The sequence below is a fragment of the Ochotona curzoniae genome, unplaced genomic scaffold, assembly GCF_017591425.1.
Source record: "Ochotona curzoniae isolate NIBS_2020 unplaced genomic scaffold, NIBS_Ocur_1.0 contig_3819, whole genome shotgun sequence".
NCBI classification, from domain to species: Eukaryota; Metazoa; Chordata; class Mammalia; order Lagomorpha; family Ochotonidae; genus Ochotona; species Ochotona curzoniae.
In genome coordinates, this window is record NW_024466004.1 from 55,293,037 (window position 1) to 55,314,731 (window position 21,695).

Here is a 21,695-nt window from a genome sequence, read left to right on the forward strand (position 1 = left end):
TTCCAAGCTATGCACTCTAAGCGTAGGCCCGAGAAAAAAGCATGACTCTGATGTAACTACACACCAAAGAAGTAACACTTTGTCCAAATACTTTCACAACTCTTCAAAATCCTTATCAATTGAATTTTCAAAATAAACAACCTACTGGGACTATGTTCTAGAAAATAAGGTAATTTTCTCACATGCAATAAGATATTGTGAAGTAACCAATGAACCAACAATCAATGTGAGTCAGACTGCTTATGATCTACATCAAAGAACTGTAAAACCTAATATACTTTTAATATCCTATGTTATTCTGTTATGGGGCGGGAGAACAGAGAAATCTTCTATCTCCCTAGAAAGTGTAAGGAAGACGTGAAATATGACCTACCAGGATCATAACTGATAACTCATAGACAACAGACTCAAATCAGCATTAGACAATAGTTAAACTACAAAGACATATGGGGGAATTAAGAGTGATCCTGACAACCTCTTAACAGGAGGTCATATGCACAGAGCAGAGCGGGGGACCCCAGAGCGGAGCAGGGGCACAAGAGGAGGCTTGTATCCCAACCCTGAAGACTCCTAGATCCTCACCAAGGACTATCAGTACAAGCTCCGAGGACTACATCCCAACTGCCAAGGAGACCACGGGGAATTGGAGTGCCTTCAGAGGCCAAGAACTCTGAGGTCATCCACTCCCGCTTGGATCTACCACATGGGATGAAAGAAGTCCAAATCCTTCCTCGCAGGATCCAAGGGCATCAGAACAACAGCCAGGAGCCCTGAGCAGTCTGCAGAAACAGAAAAACAGTAAACTTCCTTGGGGACTAGGGAGGAGAGCTTTCTCTGGTCCTCACTTGGTTCCAACTTTGGGTTCCCACCCTCTCTGGCAATGGCCATCAGGATTGCTCCAGAAACCCCTCAAAACAAACAAACAAACAAACAAAAACTCAAGAATAGATAGAGAACAACAAGGAAAGCTTAGAATTAGACAGGAAACAGTCAGCGTGGATTCACTCATACCTTACTAGGTGGGACACAAAGTTTAGTTACTCCTCCCTAGGGTATTGAAGATATCTCTGCACACCCCTCCTAAAACTGTTCTGCACCTAAACTGTTGACATATGTCTTGTTAGAGTTATAAGCCAGTCTAGACTACCCGAAAAAAAAGGCCAAGTTCAGCAAAATTATGCTTCAATGCTATAAAATGCTAAATACTATAATGAAAATAGACATGAGACAGCTGAATAGTAATCTATAGCCATTTTAAGGTGTATAGAACCCAGTTGTATATAAACTAAAATTGAAATGTCAATGAAGGAGTTGCAGGATGTGGTTAAGAACTTGCATTTTTTTTTAACATGTTGGTTACTCAATAATATGTCAATTAATTCCATAACATTATAAATTGCTGATGATGTTATGTTGGGGCTTTTAATTGATCAGGATGATATTCTGCCGGCTCTACTTTCAGACCAGAGACGGTCTGCCCAAGAAACTGCTGAACTTATCTGGACAATAAGATGCTAGACTCTATGCTTTGTATATGCTTGCAATGAAAGAATCTCATGTGAACTTGAACTGTGGTACTGCAACAAGGTGGAGGAATCCACCATGGGGGGGAGGGTTTCAGGAGGGGTGAAGGGAATCTCAGTACCTATAAAACTGTGTCACATAATGCAATGTAATTAAAAACAAAAAAAAAAAAAAAAGAAAAGAAAAGAAGGTAATTCTTTTTCTTCTCTCTCTTTCAAAAAAAAAAAGTAGTAGAAATTTGTGGGTGGCTGGAATATGACTCATAAATTAAGGACCGTCCCTGGCCAGACTGTGTGTACACCTGACTCTCAGACTGCTATCTCTAAAGCTGAGCATAATACACACAGAAAATTCTGCTAAATTACCAATAACATTATGTGAATCAGCTGTATAAATCATAAATGCATCAAAATAAATTTGAGTAATTACTTAATCACTATTCAGGAATTTGTTTTCATTGTATCCAATGACTTTTAAAGTACTTACGGGGCCTGGTGTGGTAGACTGGCAGCTAGAATCCTAATTTTGAACGCACTGGAATCCCATATGGGTGCTGTTTCTAATACTAGCAGCCCCATTTTCCACCCAGCTCCTTGCCTGTGGCCTGGGAAAGCTGTCGAAGACAATCCAAAAGCTTGGGGCCCTGCATCTGCATGGGAGACCCGGAAGAAGCTCTGGGTTCCTGGCTTCAGATTGGCTCAGCTCCAGCTGAGGTTGTGGCCGCTTGGCAAGTAAATCATTGGATGGAAGATCTTCCTCTCTGTCTTTCCTCCTCTCTGTATATCTGCCTTTCCAATAAAAACGAATAAATCTCAAAAAAAAAAAAAAACAACTCAGTATTGTGGGGATGCTCCCTTCTGTGTGTTGCCTAATTTTTAAAAAAATAAAATAAAAGGACTTAAACAAATGAAGCTGTAGAAGTTTCTCAATACAAATCTACTAAGAAGGTAAAGTTTCTAATGTGTGTATCAAATTACTGAAATATACCTACAAATGTTCAGATATTTGATATATTCTAAAAGATATGGTTACACACTTCAAATTCAAGTTCTTTATTTATTTGAAAGGCAGAATTGGGGTGGGAGTAGAGAATCTTCCATCCTCTAGTTAATTCCCCAAATGGCCATAATGACCAAGTCTGGGCCAGACCAAAGCCAGCAGCCAGGACCCTCATGTGGGTCTCTCTCATAGTTAGCAGGTGTCCAAGCACTTGACCAATCTTTGTTGATTTCCCTGGGTGCATCAGTAAGGATTGGGAGTAGGGTATCCGGGACTTGAACTGGAGCCCATATGGAATACTGGTGCAGCACGTGGTGGCTCAATCTGCCATGCCAACACAGTTCTTTCTTCACAACACTGAGAAATTTATGATACTGGAACTGACATGCATAAAGACGGGTATAACGCTGGCTTTATTTTATAGAGGAGAGAAAAAATAGAAATAAGTTGATTATGTTTATTACTTACCTTTCTAAAGTATTTCTTTATTGAAGTGTTTGTTCTAAAACTTAGAAACTGATTGCTAAAGACACAGATCTTAGGATGCGTAACTGTGTCATGTGTCATGGTAGTTTGTTGGTGGGCCCGTCCCCTCTTTCAGCTGAGCAGGAGGATTTTGGAGGCAGACTGCTGGGACTTACAGAGCTGCTTTTGCCCTTACTTGTGCTGTCACCTAAGTGACACTGTTTACTCTTACCCTGGGCCTTGATGACACAAAATGGGTCACTGCCACTTAAACATTCAATACAGTCCCCTCCTTGTGGGAAGCACTCCAATATTTAAGTTAAGGTTTTAAATCTATTTGGAAATCATTTAAAAAAAAACCTTCAGTAAGGATTAAATTTTCTATACTATGAAGTTTCTAACTGCAATGATGAAAAACAGATCATTGAGCCATTAGATTGAAGATGATGAATGGTCTGCATATGGAAATTTGAGAAATATGATGAGATGTTCAATGAGAAGTTGTTAGAAGAAAAAGAAAAATCTCAGAGTTAGAAACAAAGCTCTTGGAATTCCACCTCAGTGTTCTTTTCATTTCTCTTCATGCTGTCTCTAGGAGTTTAAAACAGATGAGTGCTACGGAGCTCAAGAAATTATGAAAATGTAAGTGATTCACAGAGTATAGCTGAAAAGAAAACAGTTACTCTAATAGTTTGCACATGGAAATTGGCCTTTAAAAAACTATGTTGGATATACAACATAGTTTCGTAGTGTTTGGTGTTTTCAGAAGTCTGGCTGACCTATTATGTACATACTGGTTCCAAAACAAAGCCAATTAAGCCATATAAATGACAACAAACAATTTAATGCATTTTCCAAGATGTGTGTGTGTATAAAAAAACACACTTCCTTGGTACAGCTATACTTTCCAAAAAACTCACTTTAATGTTTTCACAGTTTACACTATCAGAAATGACCTCGGGGTCAGACATTTGTCAGTTAATGATCTGTCGAGCTAATGGCCTTCAGCTCTGCCATGGGCACAGTCCTCCAGCAGGTCATTAGTTGTCAGATGGGCTCTCTCCAATCACTATTGCTAAATAAATAAAATCTGCTTCTGGGCTTAGGTCTTATAACCCAACTTTAGTTTAAACATTTTTCCTTGAGTATGTACAACTGCAAGGGTTTATTTTAAAACCAAAATTACATCAACACAACTGAGCTATGTGTGGTCATTAATGAAAAGAGGTCACATGATTTCTTTTGCTTATGGTGTCCAAATACAGCATTAGTCTAACAGAGCAGGCCCCAGATTATATGTGCCCCGATTTTTGGAATTTTATCTGTCAGTCACTTGTTAGGAGCTGACAGATAACAACGCACTTTCCCCGACAAATCAGTGTAATTAAAAGGGCCTCCCACACATTTGACCTAGGCAGTTAAGGCACTGCTTGGAAAGTCTGCATCCCATATTGGAGTGCTGACATCCCATATTGAGCAGTGCCTGGTTCTGCTCTGATTCCAACTAAAATAGGCATGCTGGGAAGGTGATGGCTCAAATAGTTGAGTTCTTATCTCCAAGTGGGAGACCTGGAATGAGTTCTGGGTTCTTCGATTTGGCCTGTCCCAGCTCCAGCTTCATGGGTATTTTGGGAGTAAATCAGCAGATGCAAGATTTCTGTCTTTTTCTCTGCTCTTCAAAGAAAAAGAAAATAAGTTAAAAAAAATTCATAAAGGGCAGCTCACAAAAGTTCAGTGAGCTTATAATTTTAGAAAAACTGTACACTAATTAAAAATAGCAGAAAACCATTCTGTAACAAAACCCTCAAACAATACAGGAAAGCAAAACTGAGTAGGAAGTATTGATTTAACTATGTTTAAGGTTGACAGCTAAAAGAGAACTTGATTCAATAAAAGGAAAGGGGTAGAGACACTGGTTCTTTCATGTACCTACTTAATTTCTAGCATTAGAAATTTTTTTTTATTAAGACAACAGGTTTTTTGTTTGTTTTTTTTTAATAATGGATATAAAAAGAATGAAAAACTGGAGGCAAAGTGTTGCCTGAGCTGCAGTTACCTTAGTAAGAGATCGTGTGAAGTGGCACAGTACAGGTCCATGGAAGGAAAGAAATGATGGGTTAAGAGAGGCTGGGTCAAGCAGCTAGGGATGCAGGCGAAGCCAACAGGTGGTCCCCCACCCAGGATGTTTGCTAAGCTCATAACTCAGGAAGCTTCTAGGATAAGAGTATTAGAAAGTGCAAAGAAGAGCACTAGATAGCGTTTCTTGAGGACAGATCCCACCTTCCACCCCCTGGCTTTGGAGAAATTTATATTTGTGAAAACGGAGGCCACAAAATTTGATTTAATTAAGTTTGCTTCTGGAAAGTGCAAAACAGGACTCAGAAATGAGCTTGCTAAATATATCATAAGATTGCTAAATCAATACATTTCTCTCTCATGGCCAACCATATTTTGGCACTCAACTCTACCCATTTCAGAATATGCATTTTTGTAGAACACAGGTTTTGGTTTTAATGGTCACTTTTGTGCAGCAGGCACATGAGATAGATGTGTATACATCCCTTGCTCTTATTCCATGTCAGATATCTGGTTAGACAGACACTCAGAGAAATGTCCATTGCTGCAGCTTTTGATCTTCCTACAGTAAAGAAAGAGTGTCCTCTACTGCTGGATAGCAGAACAGGGAAAGGTCAAGAGTTTGCTTTTTTTTTTTTTCTTAAGATTTATTTATTGTACTTGTTATACAGCTATAAAGCAAGAGCAAAAGAGGCAGACAAACTGACAGAGATCTATTTGCTGGTTCACTCCCCATAGTTACAAGGCTAAAGCTGAGCTAATCTAAAGCCAGCAGTCAGCGGCCTCTTTGGGTCTCCCATGTGGGTGCAGGGCCCAAGCAAGGCCTTGGTCACTTTCCACTGCTTGTCCAGACTATAAGTACGGAGCTGGAAGGGAAACAGAACAGCCAGGACTTGAACCAGCATCCATGTGGGATACTGGCTCACAGGTGGAAGATTAGCCTGACCTGACACAGCACTGGCTCAGAGTTCCAAGTTTTAACAAGATACATTTAACATACTTCTTATTTCTAGTATACTTTTAAAGACCAAAGCAGCAGGCTCAGAAAATGATTATAACATTTGTTTGTTTTAGGACTATCTTAATAAATTATTTTAAAAAGCTGGAGTGCTTTTAGGGAGGTTTTAAAGACAACAACTTTATGATGGCATTTTGATTTCTCCGCTTAATTGATATATAAGTAATCATTTGTGGATGACTCCCACTTACCTTTTGTGCTAATGCTCCACCCTGCCCTCTGGACATCTGCATTTGAGGGGCTAGGATTATATGCAGTGAAAATACTGATCTGGGCTATCAATCTAATGGGACAACATGAGATATTCAACTATTTCCACAAGCAAAACAGTGCTGGCAAAAATACAGATACATACTGTCCTAAAAGACTATTTTAAACTAATAGGATAAGAAAACACTTAAAAGGTTCCACTTTTAAATGAATTTGAAAGTAAAATGAATGTAAAAGACAACACAAATTAAACAATAGCAGCCTTTTAATTAAAATGTATAGACAGTGTAAAAGGAGATTTATATGCATAAATTGAACATATTTATACAAACAAAATCCTTCCTAGTAAACAACATATTTATGCCTTTAGGAAAACAAAGTTAACATAAGGAAACGCATCAGCTATGGAAGGAGTACATCTGTGCCACTGGTTATTTAGAAACATAAATCACTAATGCTTAATAGAACAGCCCCAAGGCGAGACATCATGGCAATGCTCTTGACTGTGTAAGCAAGACCCAGGCTGACTCACAGTCTGTGTGTCAAGTGCTTCTATGGGTCAATTCCATTAAAATGACTACACATTTAAAAAAAACCCACCATAATGAGCTCAGTTCTTTAAAATTATTATGCTTATCACTAGACACAGAAAATAAAAGACACTAAAAAAAGACTGCAACACTACAATACCAGGTTGTCCTTACGTTTCATAATTGAAAATGAATGAAAACCCAAGTATACACCCAATTTTTCAACTGAGTCAAATTCAAAATTCTTATTAATTTGCACACAGTGATCCTGGCTATAATAGTAAGAAGACAGTTACCAGAGGACTAATATAGCAATTTTATAGTTGGAGATATTTAAATATCTAAGTGTTACCTGAGACAATTACTTTGAAGACCCCTAATATCTTTAGCAAAAAGCCAAAGGGAGAATAATTGACTTCGTTAATTTTACCCTTGACGATTATAATACAGTTCTGGATTTCATCTGATGGCTGAAGTACTTTTCTAATGCTCTGTCCTGGGAGAAGTCCAGACACAAACTCATCAAACAGAAATTCCAACAAAAGTCCAGTAGCAGAGGAAATTGGTAGGTAAATCATAAAAAATTAAAGTTGTTACAAATACGCCAACTTTAGCTGCCATTTTAAATACAAATTCTAAAAAGAAAAAGAAGGATGTCATTGTGAAGAAATGGTGACATGCTATAAACAGAAACTGCATCACATTCTGCTTGCTCCCTCGTTGGTCTGGTGTCTATACTGCTAATCGCTGATAAATTTTCCTTCTTATGAGAGAAAACTAAGACATCATTACATAGTCTCTAACTTGCCCAAGACAGTAACCACATGTGGGGAGAAGAAAAAAATACTACCCAAAGATACTTACTGTCACCCCCTCTTTCCAAAGAGCAAGTAAACAAACCAAAAACCATAACCCTATATGGGTTAGTTAATCAGTTTAAACTGCTGGGAGCTAAATTTAATAAGACCTTTTCTGAGAGAAATCTAACACTGCTTCCCTTAAAAAATAAAAAAGAAAACTCTGATGAAAATATATCAGGTATTTAAATTACAGGAACTGTTTGCAAATGTGGGAGATAACTACTTTACCAAAAAAAAAAATTCTTGACTTTTAAACACTTTGAGTATGCGTTACCATCACTTCAGTTTAAAATACTGCTCATGTGATTTGGATGCTATCTACTATGCTTTAAAGAGGGCTAGTAGGTGTGTAGAAGCTCAATCAGGGACCCCTGGCCATGGTACACTGGGTCTTTTCATAAGCCAGGGAAGCATCATTTGAAATTGACCTTGCAGCCATCAATGACCCTTTGAAGAATACGGTGCAAAGAATCCATGTTTTGGATGAATAGGAGGGTTACATAGAACAAAGGGCTTCAATTTAATACAGAATTATCAAATTCAGAAAAAATACCCAGAGCATCACTGCCTAAAAAGAAAAGGATTCCTGATCAGAGAAGGGTTGATAAAATGCCAATTTAACAGTGCAAACCTGTACACAGATCATGGAGAAGTAGGACTCGGTGAAGGAGAGGGAAATGCCTGCTCACTCCTATTTCAAGCTGAATTATTTTCCCCTCCCTGTCTTTGTAAATCATGCAGTGCTACTGAAATCCAGTGCCTAATGGAGCAGATGGTGGAGGTCTTAGACTCTGGAACATTTACAGTGATGCTTCTGAATGCAAAACACCAAGAGTAGATTTCACAGGCTGTGAATGCGATTTGCTTTTGATGGGAATAAAGCTTCCATTTTCACTGAACTTGAATCAGACTGAAAGAAAGAATGCGTGACTGACACAGGGTAGTGAAGAGAAAGGAACATGGTGAATGAATATTACTCCCATAAAAGGGAAGTGGTTTAAATAAGTAATTATTTATTTGCATTCACTTATAGCATGATTTTATTTATACATAATGCCATCATCTCAACCTTGGGTAAGATTTCATCAGAATATCTCAAAGTAAGTTATGACAGATGGTAAGGGAAAAGAGAAATTTGTCCAAGGCAATAAGCCTTGATGGGGACCATGCTGAGGTCAGCTACTGAAGTGTGGATGTGATACGTTCCGAACAGCTCCTTGCCTCAGCTGTGTGGGTGTAATTCGTGAGCGGCCAGTCTACGGCTAGTGCTGATCAAGTGCAGATGAAGGCCTTCAGACTTGTACTTTCTAAGGCCTCTTCCTTCTCTGCGCTAGAACCAAATTTCCTCACACACAACTGTAGGTGTGGCAAAGAGAAAAGGATGGACTTTGAAGCTGGTGACTCAGAAGGATAAGGAATTTTCCATTAACATGGAATTTCAATATGAAGGGGAACATTTAGGAATACCTAAGAAGGGACACTCTACACAGAAGAGAGAGAAACGGGGAGTGAGTAAAGAATGCCCGATGGCAATGAATCTCAGAAAAGAGATTTGACCGTTTCTTCCTCTGCTTCACATGGCCAGTTCATTTATCAAAATTTTTTTCCCCAAGGGGATAAAAACTGGGTTATTTCCTCAAATCAGTACATCTATCTGATATATACACATGCTAGCCAAAAATGAGATAGAGCACAATGCTACTTGTCTTTCAGTATTTATTTTCTGTCTCTTATAGATTTCTAGCTGGGTACATGGCTACTTGTCACAAATATCACTTGTCCTACTCTCCCTTACAACAATTTGTTGCCCTGTGATCTTTAAACTTTTTGCAAAATTAATCAAATCAATGATTGATTAAATTTTTAAAAATCTGAGAGGGGGGATTGGCATGGTAGCCTAGTGTCTAAAGTCTTCGCCTTGCATACGTCAGGATCCCATATGAGTGCCAGTTCATGTCCTGGCTGCTCCACTTCCCTTCCAGCTCCCTGAACGTGGCCTGGGAAAACACTTGAGGACAGCCTTAGGACCCTGCACCTGCATGGGAGACCTGGAAAGAGCTACTGGCCTCTGGCTTAGGATCAGCTCAGCTCCAGCTGTTGCGGTCACTTGGGGAGTGAATCAATGGATGGAAGGTCTTCCTCTCTGTATTTCCCTGTTTTTACACATCTGCCTTTCCAATAAAAATAAATGAATCTTTAAAAAAAAAATCTGAGTGAGAAGAAAGACACATGGGATACAGGGGATTCTGTTGGTTTACTCCCACATGTGTGCAACAGTAGGGGCTGCATTAAAGTCAGGGCCTGGGAATTCAACCCACACTGGGGCGCAGGGATCCGATTACAAGAGCCATCCTGCCTCCTTCTAGGATACACTAGCAGGACAGATGAAGTATAAAAAGGCAGGCACTCCAGCGCAACCTTAACTATCAGGCTTCTGGCCAATAGGACATAAGCAGAACAACTGCATCTGAGAAATGCCTTCACAGAACAGACACTATACAATGTCATCCAAAGAACACTGAAGAGTGAAAAGAAATGCTGGAACAACTAACACTTCACGATTTTTTTGAAACACATATTAACTAACAATCAATTTCATTACACTTTTGAACTCAATGAGTTCATTCAAAAACCTTTTAAAAAACTTTCAAAAGTAGCATTTCAGAAGTTAAAAATATACATCCATATGTACTAAAGATACATTTATGCTGATTATCTAAATAGTAAACATCTCAAGTACAGTAATTCTTCATGTATTGTCATCTATTTTTTAGCCATTTCTTCTTCATATCTAATACTGAGTTATTGGTACTTTTCTGAATAATGTGGGTTTTAAAAATGTGGTATTTTAAAATAAAACTGCCAGGATCAGCACTGTGGTATAGTGGATAAAGCACCAGCATTCCACGTTGCACTGGTTTAAGTTCTGATAGCTCCACTTCTGATCCAGCTTCCTGTTAAAATGCCTATGTCCCCAGTTGTAGGCAACTGCTTGGGCTACCTTCTATCTAGGCAAGTGTTACAGTGCTGGGAGAGAAGCAGCCAATAATTGGCGGGCATTTTGGACTTGGTTAATGGCAGTTTTGTGTTAACTAGATCAGTATGCCTATTCCTTCCCCTCCCCTCCTTTTTTTTTTTTTAATTTTGAACTTTATGATACAATTCCATAGAGTCTGGGATTTCCCTCCCTCAAATTACCACTCCTCCCACTGATTTTCCCCGTATTGTTATAATAGTATAGTTCTTCAAAAAGAATTATAATTCTATCAATCTGTTATTTAAGTGTGCCCTACATTGCTGGTATAGACAAGGTCAGACAGTCCAGCATCCCATTGTCTAGACATGTTCAACAGTTTTGTTGGGAGTCCATCTTTGATATGGAAGTAGGGATGCATGTTGTATTGTGTCCTCACATTTCGACATGGTAGTCTCTATTAAGGTGGGGAATCTCAGACAGATTCATGTCATCCCTGGCCCTCAGGTGGGGAGACTGCAGATTGCCCAGGGAAGGGGCCTGGGGACATATTGGAGTGGGAGCAGCTGAGGGCTTGTTTGATGGGGGAGGAATGACTTTGGGGGTTTCCACAGATCAGGTCATTGCACTTGCAGGTGGGTGAGATGGAAACTGAGACTAAGTGGTTTACGGGGGGAAACTGGAAACCACGTCTGGGTCAGGCAAAGGCACCTGCCCATATGGGAGAGCTGGGCTGGGCTAAACAGCATCACTCACAACTTGCTGGCACTCACAGAAGCAGGGGAAGTGGGGGCATGCCCGGTGGGCTAGGAGCCAGCTTATCTAGGTCAAGAGAGGATGTCAAGAGCCTCATCAGAGGATGGAAGGCAGAACAGTTTGGACAACTCTCCTGTCTACGTTTTGCAGCATGTTCCTGGGCCTGTGCTGGCACTAAGGTGGATCTGGTCAGCCAACAGACCTTGGAAGGATTTTCTCAAACCTGGTACAACCTAGCTGATTGACTTCTCGCTTCCCTTCTCTGCTACAAATTAATTTTTTCTTTTTAGAATCCAGCATGCATTTGATGGCCAATTTAGAACAAAGTTCAATGCCAGTGTTGAACACAGATGTTTACAAAGATTTCTAAAATCTGACTGACAGACAATAAAGAGCAAAGGCACTGCTGTGCTCCAGGGTATTTTCAGACTCAACACTGGCTCTATTCCTCAAATCTCACAGTTCAGCAACTCCAAGTATAATGTAATACAATTATCATTCAGAATTATCTCTTTAAAAATGGAAAATGCAGGATAAAAGCTAGGCTACACAAGATCCCAGGACAGCTGCCTTACTTGGCAACTGCCTGTAGTGAAGCAGGACCTCCATGGAAAGCAGATCTGCCATTTTTTTGTCCTTTCTCCTTTTCCTTCCGCTTCCCTACTGACCGGAGCTTAGGCCTGATGGAGTCATATAAGCCATGAAGTGGCACAGTGAGGAAGGCAGAGCAGTAAGACACAAGGAGCCTGGGGCCCTCACTGTGCAGAATGTCAGCATCAACTTCCAGGTATTTACACATAAGAACTCAGAAAACAAAACAAACAACTAATCTCTAACTTTGTTTAGGCCATCACTATCTTAGAAACAAATCTAATTTTACTTGATGTATAACCAATATCACTTTACAATCTGTGGAAAACAGTTCGGAAATATGTACTGGGAACACTATAGAAGTTGAAAACCTTTAAACTACTTCTCAGTATTTATTTAAAATACAAAATCTGAAAAGGGGAAGGCTGATGTTCAAAGATATTTTATGCAGATCTATTTATGAGAGTAAAATAAAGAACCAGAGGCTGGCATCGTGGTGTAACAAGTAAAACCATTGCCTGCAACATATGGACGCCAGTTCATGTCGTGGCTGCTCTGCTTCTGACCCAGCTCCCTGCTAACAGTCTGGGAAAAGCAGAAAAGGACAGTTAAATTGTGGGGCTCCTGACATCCATGTGGAAGAATAACGGTGCTGTTCCTGGCTTCGAACTGGCCTAGCAATGCCTATTACAGCCATCTTGGAAATTAATCAGCAGGTGGATACTTCCCACCCCCTCCAACTCTGTTTGCTTTTAAAGATTTACTTATTATTATTACTTTTTTAAATCTGAAAGGTAGATTTACAGAGAGAAAGAGAGATAAAGATCTTTGTCCCTTGTTTAATCACCAAATGAAAGCAATAGCCAGAGTTGAACTGATCCAAAGCCAAGAGCCAGGATCTTCCTCTGGCCCCCCAACCTGAGTGGGAGTCTCAAGGTTTTGGACACCCTTTGCTACTTTCCCAGGCCACAAGTAAGGAGCTGGATGGAAAGCAGAGTAGCTGGGACACAAACCAGCATTCATATGGAATGCAAGTGCTGCAAGCAGAGGATTAGCTTGCTATACTATGCCAGCAACGGAACTCTGACTTTCAAATAAATAAATACATATTAAGAAATGGAAGATGCAACTTAAAATGAGTAAAAATTGGGACTGTGAATGATATTACATATAACTGACTGTCTACTATGCAGCCATTAGAAAGTTTACAATGGATGTTAATAACATAGTGTCTGATGCAATGGCCCAGTGGTGCAATCCTTGACTTGCATGCACCAGGATCCCATATGGGTACCAGCTTGTACCCTGGGAAAGCAGTCGAGGATGGCCCAAAGCCCTGGGCCCTGCACCTGCATAGGAGATCCGGAAGAAGCTCCTGGTTCTTGGCTTTGGACTGGCTCAGCTCCAGCCATGTGGCCACTTGGGGAGTGAATCAGCAGACGGAAGGTCTCTCTTTCAATAAATCTGCCTTTCCACTAAAAATAAATAAATCTTTTTTTAAAAAATGTTGTTAATAATATGGATAAATGTCTACTTTATAACATAAAGTAAGAAAAAATAAGAAATTAAAGCCTTACACTTACACAAGTTTTTACCTGTGCTATAAAAGTCCACATATATGAGGACAAGTTTGAACATCTAAATAGCAAGGAAATGCATCAAATATCAACTAATTGTGTTTATCCCTGGTAAGTAGGTTATATCTTTCTTATTTTGAAATATTTATTACTATCCTACAATTAACAAATATTTTCATCCATAATTAGGAAAAACAAAAATTAATTTCCAAACACCTCTCTGCCAATACCAGTCTTTGCTGCTGCTGATACTGCCACTATCAGCGTTTACTAAGAACGTACGTGATCTGAGTTGGACAGCAGGGCGTGCAAAGACCTCCATGGCTCTGGCAATGAACCAAGTGCCAGCCGAGGCCTTCCAGGCACAGCAGACCCTGCCCATTCTTACCTTGGTGTTCTGGAGGAGGGCTAGTCCATTGCAGGCATTTGCTAGAAGAAAGTCTCCACTCAGGATGGCTATTTTATTTCCAAACTGCATATCTTTCAGTGGCCCATCAGAAGACTGCAATTCACTTAGATTCACGATCCCGCGATGTACAAGGAGAGCGGTATGGATAAGTTCTGTGATCTCTGCCAAGCTTCTTTGACTAAAACACAAGGGTAAGATTTGTCTGAGGGTTGAGAATACCATTTTACACTATCATTGAATGCCAATTTAGGACAATTGGATACTTTATAGAGTATTTCTTTTTTTTTTTTTCTGTGGAATACAGCATTTCCAAACAATATTATGATAGATGCGGCATCCTTTTCAGATCAACATTTCAGAATTCAAAGAAAGAAATAATTGGACAAATGTAGATATGAAAATATAACAGTGTTTGTTATAACAAAATAATACTCAAGTTTAGAAAAAGAGTTTTTGACAAGTTTATATCTATTACTGAAACTTGGGATCTTCCAGTTTTTTTATAGATGGTTCTTAAAAGACAGATGGTATTAACATAATTTATATAAAAGTCTCACTGAGACACTTTTATATTAATAAGCTTTAGTCTTTTATGTATACAGTATGTTAAATTTTGGCAGATAATATTTATTCACATGTTCAACAACCAAATAAGATATAGAATATTCTCATCAACTGAAAAATACATTTGATGTTTGCTAATACTCAATGTGTTGTTTCTTATCTTTAAACTCTTGCAACCACTGATTTAGTTTCCTAATTTTACTTTTTCAGAATATCCTAAGACACATGGAATTGTACGCATAGACTATGTAGCTTTTTTAATCTATTTTTTTATATATATATTTTACATTACATTGTATTATGTGACACAGCTCTTTACAGGCACTGGGAGTATTTCTTTTTAACAGCGACTTCTCCCCAGAGTAGTCAGGGATTACAACAGACCTACAACACTCTACAGTGCCCCTTACTCTACCTGAAAGACACCAGGATTCTCTGGTGAGAAACTGGCTGGTGGAAGCCCAACCATCACAGAACCAGTTAGATGCTTTGATCTCAGTATTGCCTTCTCTGTTATAACTTACACAGTTTTGAGTTTAAAACTAAACAAAAATTCAATTTGTGCCTCATACCAAACTAAGTACTTTATATAAACTATCTCTTCTAACCCTAAACAAAAAGGTTAAAAGGTCCTTCAGGGGCCTTCCCTCTCAGAGTAAGAATCCACAGACAGACCTGCAGCAGCGAATGAAACAGAGATAGTCCTTGAGGATTTACAACGTAGCACTGTGTTAGGTAAGGGTTCAGGATATTTGTTTTCTTCTTTTTTTTTTTATTTTTTATTTTTTTTAAAGATTTATTTTTATTATTTTTTCATTGGAAAGGCGGATATACAGAGAGGAGAGACAGAGAGAGAGGAAGATCTTCCGTCCGATGATTCACTCCCCAAGTGAGCGCAACGGGCCGATACTATGCCGATCCGAAGCCAGGAGCCTCTTCCGGGTCTCCCACGCGGGTGCAGGTTCCCAAAGCTTTGGGCCGTCCTCGACTGCTTTCCCAGGCCACAGGCAGGGAGCTGGAAGGGAAGCGGGGCTACCGGGATTAGAACCGGCGCCCATATGGGATCCCGGGCGTGCAAGGCGAGGACCTTTAACCACTTGCGCCACCGCGCCGGGCCCAAAGGTACATGAATATAATGATAAAAGTATTAGTTAAAATTTTAAGAATTTATTTGATAGGCACAGAAGCTGAGAGAGATGCAGAGGGCAAGCGAGCACTTTCAATGCACAGGTCCACTTTGCAGCCGCCTGCAATGGCTGGGCTAGGTCAAGTGCAAGCTGAGAGATGGGAATTCAATCTGGGTGTCCCACGTGGCTATCAGGAACCCAGTCACTCGAGCCACCTCTTCTGTTTCCCATGAAGAGCAGGGATCCGAAACACCTAGAGCCAGGTATCAAATCTAGGTACTCTGATACAGGACAAGAGTGTCTTAACTGCTGGGTCAAATGTATACTCAGGGTGTTATTTTTATAATTAGAGAAAAAATCCAACAAATAGCCATTAAAAATTTAAATCTCTTCAGAATCCTATAATAGGGGGCATCATTTTTAAAAAGGATTTATTTATTTTTACTGGAAATTCAGATTTACAGAGAGAAGGAGAAACAGAGAGAAAGACCTTCCATCTGCTGTTTCACTTCTGAAGTAACCACAAAGGCTGGAGCTGAGCCGATTCAAGACCAGGAGCCTGGAGCTTCTTCTGGGTCTCTCCTGTGGGTACAGGGTCCCAAGGTGTTGGGCCATCCTGCTTTTCCAGGCTATTAGCAGGGAGCTAGAAAGGAAGTAGAGCAGCCAGGATACAAACGGGTGTCTGTATGGGCATTGGGCTACTGCGCCAGGCCCTAAAATTTCTTAAGAACAGTATTATTGCATACAAATGAAATAACTTCTCTAAGGATGTGCAGTAAAATAGAAGTAGACATCCACTGGATTCTGTTACAGATGGTTCCATGTGAATCACGCCTCTTGGTTTCCATGCTCCAGTGTAATTTCCTTCATACTGACTCTAAGTTTGGTCATGTGACTTGTTTTGACTAAACATGATGTAAGCAAAGCCTGATAAGCACCCATGCAACTGGCAGCCTTTGTTTGTTTATCACAATTGCATTAACATGTAAAGATTCTATACAACAGTGAGAAATAAAAATGGTGTCTAAAGTCACTAATCGGCAGATTTTGTGTTTGCCATGCAACAATAGGCATGTAATATAGAAACTCGTATAACGGGAGCATGCTGTCATAACAAAAGCCTAAACTAGGAGTTCATGGCTTTGAATTTGAGCAGTGGGAGCTGCAGGCAAAGGCTGAGGAAATGGCAAACTCTTACTGGAAGCTAGAAAAAAAAGTGAGGAAATTTATTGGAGGATTGAGGAAGAGAATATCGTGTCACAAGGGAGTGAAACAGTTAGAAAAACAACTGCCTTTGGTAACGTGAATGATAGAAAATATATCTAATAAACTTAGGAATATAGGATTTCCAGGCAGAATGTTCACAGCATCACGTTCTTTTAGTCACATGTGATGAGATATCAAAGACAGAGAGGAACCAACAAGAAACTCGTTCAGTTGGCAAATATGTTTTAGAGTAGCAAGGCTTGTGCAAAGGTGAAAATAACACAGCTCTTGTTTAAATTTTCTTTTCTTTTTTCTTTTCTTTTTTTTTTTTTTTTTGCAAAAAATCAGTCTCAATATAAGATCAAGGGTCTGGTTAGTAAATTCCTAACCCTTGTAAAGACCTTGTAAAGACATGAAAAATGCAATGGCTAGACAGAAGTGCTTCTCCAACTTCTGAGGGTACTGTTCCGCAGCAGTGTTCATCCTGGCAGTAGAGAGGTCTGACTCATAAAGAATCATGAATGTGGTTTTGAGGGAAGGAAATGAACTCTAACTCAATTCAGAGAAATCCTGATAGGTTTTTAAAGCCGTTTTATGAATTCGGGCTAAAAGTCACAGAGGCAGTTCAGGGTGAGGGGAATAGAGCTCAACCCCAAACTTTCTATGCACAACAAAGAGCTTGAGATTGGGCACTCTGCTCCAAGCACAAGCCATTCCCTACTGAAAAGAGAAGGTAGCTCAGAAGGCAGAGCCAAGAGCCAAAGAGAATTAGAGATTAGAGAACCACCTCCAGGGAACAGAACTGGGTCCCATTAAGGAAACATTCTTTACTGCTACAGCAGGTGATCCTGACACCAAGTATCCTGCTGAATTTTGGAATTGCTATGGACCAGTGACTGGTCTGTATCTCTCCTTGCTCCTCCTCCCCCATCTTTTTAAAAAGATTTATTTATTTTTATTACAAAGTCAGATATACAGAGAGGAGGAGAGACAGAGAGGAAGATCTTCCGTCCAATGATTAACTCTCCAAGTGACCACAATGGCCGGTGCTGTGCTGATCTGAAGCCAGAAGCCTGGAACTTCTTCCAGGTCTCCCACGTGGGTACAGGGTCCCAAGGCTTTGGACCGTCCTTGGCTGTCTTCCCAGGCCACAAGCAGAGAGCTGGATGGGAAGTGGAGCTGCCAGGATTAGAACCAGCGCCCATATGGGATCCTGGCGCATTAAAGGCAAGGACTTTAGCTGCTAGGCTACTGGGCCGGGCCTGGTGCATACACTTTTGATATCCATGCACTTTTCTTAAAATAATACACATTTCCCATCAACTTTCTGAAGTTTCTTTGCATGACAGATGGTGGTGATGGAGTGGGAAGGCAACTTTGCCTTTCAGTGCCTGCATCCCTGACTCAGGAGGGACTGTATCTATGCAGCCACCTCCAGATCTAGATCACAACAATCCTGAGCTCCTGGACTCTGAGCTGAGGTCATGACATGGGTAAGAGTTCAGCGTCTAGTGGGTGGTACGTCTTGCATACAGAAGGGATGTGAATCACTGGGTCCAGAGGGCAGATTATGAGACCAGCAAGTCACAACTCCCAGCATACATGCTGTGTTTGGTCTCCTTGTTGACTTACCCAGAGTTGGACCATGAGACTTGAGTGGTTAGGGTTAGGGTTAACTGGGACAAACAGGCCTGATAAGCGTTTTTGCATTGAGGCATACATATCTTTTCAGAATGCTGCTTTGTTAAGAAACTCTGTTGGGTGAGTTTCGTCATTAAGATACCCACAATCAGAGCACGGTGGCCTTGCGGCTAAGGTCTTCGCCTTGCGTGCCCAGGATCCTATGTGGGCGCCAGTTCTAGTCCTGGTGGCCCCCCTTCCCATCCAGCTCCTTGCTTGTGGTCTGGGGAGGCAGTTGGGGATGGCCCAAGGCCTTGGGACCCTGCACCCACAGGGGAGACCGAGAGGAAGCTCCTGATTCCTGGCTTTGGCATAGCACAGACCATTGCAGCCACTTGCAGATTACGTCCACGGACGGAGGATCTTCCTCTCTGGCTCTCCTTGTTTCTGTATATCTGACTCACCAATAAGGATAAAGTGAATCTTAACAACAACAACAACAAAAAAAGATAACGCACAATCTTTACTGGAGCCAGTGTTTGAGAACTGGCTTTGTTTCTGATTCCAGCTTCCTGCTTCTGTGGACTCTGGGAGGCAGTATGTTGGTGGCTCAAGTCCCCGAGGCCCTGGCTTGAACCTTAGGCTCCTGGCTGTTGTGAGCATCTGGGGAGTGAACTAGGGGTGCAAGATCTTGATATATCTGTCCTTCTGTCTTCTAAATGAAGACAGCAACCTGGGTGATCTTCCTTGAGGACAAGAGACAGCATGAAGATAGGCCCAGCCATCCCAGCCAAGCTCCCAACTGCTCTACAAAATCAGCAGGGGAGAGCCCAGCAACCCACGGAACTATGAGAAATAAAATGGCTGCTGCTTGTTGTGTTAAACCATTAAGGTTTGCTAGACAGCAGCAGGTATGCGAAACTCCAAATTCCAAACTATCTTTACTACATTAGACTGCCTCCTGGATGTACCAATCCAAAAGGTTTTTAGAAGTTTCCTCAAAGAGGTTAAATTTGAGCTGGACCTTGAATGATAAGTAGGATTTCCATACTTAGAGAGAAAGGGCAGAAACAAAACCAGGAATTAGGAATCCCAGAATAAGGAAGACCAGGAATGGACGTTTAGAGAAGGCAAGAGTACATCGCGTGATGAAATGGTGAGGTCTGTTAGACCAAAAAAAATAAGGGCTGTGTGGTAGTGAGAAATAGGAATCTAGAGTTAGTGTACAGGAAGTTCCAGGGTCTACATTTTGTAGCATAGATAATGTTTCTGAAAATAGGATTGAAGGTGAGATATGGGAAAATCTGGAATAATAGACAGGAAAGTGGGGGAGATGGAGTGGTGGAATGACAAAGGTCCCTAGGAGACATACCAAAAAGATGTAACCCTGGATGGTAGCCTTACACATGGAGTTTACGTATAAGATCATCAAATATTCAATGTTTAAGACCTATCTCTTAAAAATGTTATTAGTTTAACAACTTTGACACACTGATTATATAGAGATACAATTAAATAAAATTAAGGAGCCAAATAACTTAGCTTCAGTGGAAGAAAAATTACATATGTAAGGCTGACCCGGTGGACATATTCTACTTGATTACAAATTAGGGGGGATATGAACAGGAGATGACCCAGGGAGTTAAACAGCTTCCAAGAAATAAACTGCATTCACAGTTAAATTAAAATCTCATTACATTTAGAAGAAAGATCACTAAGGATAGATGCCCACAAGACTATTAAGAAGCTAACAGAATGTATTCAAAACATTACTGTTTTGAAAAAGTAACTAATGGAAAGGAATACAAATATGTTTTATTACCACCTTACAAACACTTTGTAGCTTACAAAATCACTCACTGAAAAAAAGAATCACATTGGCATATTTCACAGAAATTACACAGTGGGATTACATGTAAGTATAGAACTTGAAAAGGGTAAGTTAAGCATTCGGACAAATGTCTCATATTGTTTTAGTTTGTGAAAGAAAGTAAAAACTCCATACGCAAGAAGTTGTAAGTGTTCTGAATTACCCTAAGCATGAGAATGAGTAATTGTGAGCTTGTAGCAAAGACACCTATAATTATTAAACAGCATTTATCAAATAAATAGCAACTATTAAATGCCACATGGTCAAAAACAAACAAAAAACCACAATGTAATAAAAGTGAAAACTCATCATTTGTCCAGTACTCAACATTTACAAAGAAATGTCATTTATATTATCTACTTCTGATTCTAATAGCAGCAGGTCTGGAAAGGTAAATACTTAAGAACATTCAGTTTGTAAAGACAAAGCTGGAACTGAGTTACCTTGTCAAAGCGACCAATGACAATTTAGAAAGGCTGTTTACCTAATGAATCATAAAGGAAGAGAGAAAATAAGCCAAGCCCTCTAAGCCCCCTACAAACCCATCCTATTTTCATCCCTAGTTTTTAAGCCCTACAGAAGAGAATTTTGCTAGGAGAAATTCTATTAAGAATGGGCTTGACTCTTTATTCAAATTTACTGGGTAAAGTAAACATGTTGTTTCCAAACCATTTGATGAGAATCAAATCAACTGATTTAGCTCAGTCACAGATCTGGATTACAAGTTTTCCACTTTTATCTATCACATGAGCTAACTCATGAGCAGATCCCTACAGTTCCTGGCCATTTCAAATTCAAATTCAAATCCCAGGATGGCATTGTGATATTGACAGCCAATGATGCTGGCATCACATATGGGTACAAGTTTGAGTCCTAGTTACCACACTTGGGATACAGCATTCTTGCTAATATGTCTGGGAAAGCAGTGCAAGATGGGTCCAGCACCTGTGACCCTGTTTCCACATGGGAGATCAAGAATAAGCTCCTGGCTTAGCCTAGTCCAGCCCTGCTCATTGTAGCCATTTGAGGAGTGAACCAGTGAGTAGATTTTTCTATCTCTTCTCTCTTTGTAATTCTGCCTTTCAAATAAATAGATATTAAACACACACACAATCCTTTCTAGTTCTCAAATTCTTAGATTCAGGGTTAAAAAAAAAAAAAAAAAGAACCAGCAACTCTGGCAATTAATTGTTAAAAAGCCAAAAACAGGGCCCGGCGTGATGGTGCAGTGATTAAGGTCCTTGCCTTGCACGCCCAGGATCCCATATGGGCGCCGGTTCTAATCCTGGTGGTCCCGCTTCCCTTCCAGCTCCCTGCCT

At 40.2% G+C, this 21,695-nt stretch overlaps 1 protein-coding gene across 1 annotated transcript in view; it reads right to left on the reverse strand.

Moving 5' to 3' along the window:
- Window positions 1–21,695, reverse strand: part of PDSS2 (decaprenyl diphosphate synthase subunit 2) — a 260,395-nt gene that overhangs the window by 98,130 nt on the left and 140,570 nt on the right. Inside the window, exon 3 of the mRNA XM_040983851.1 lies at window positions 13,969–14,167. Within this exon, the coding sequence (XP_040839785.1) occupies window positions 13,969–14,167 (199 nt within the window). The remainder of the gene's footprint in view (window positions 1–13,968; window positions 14,168–21,695) is intronic.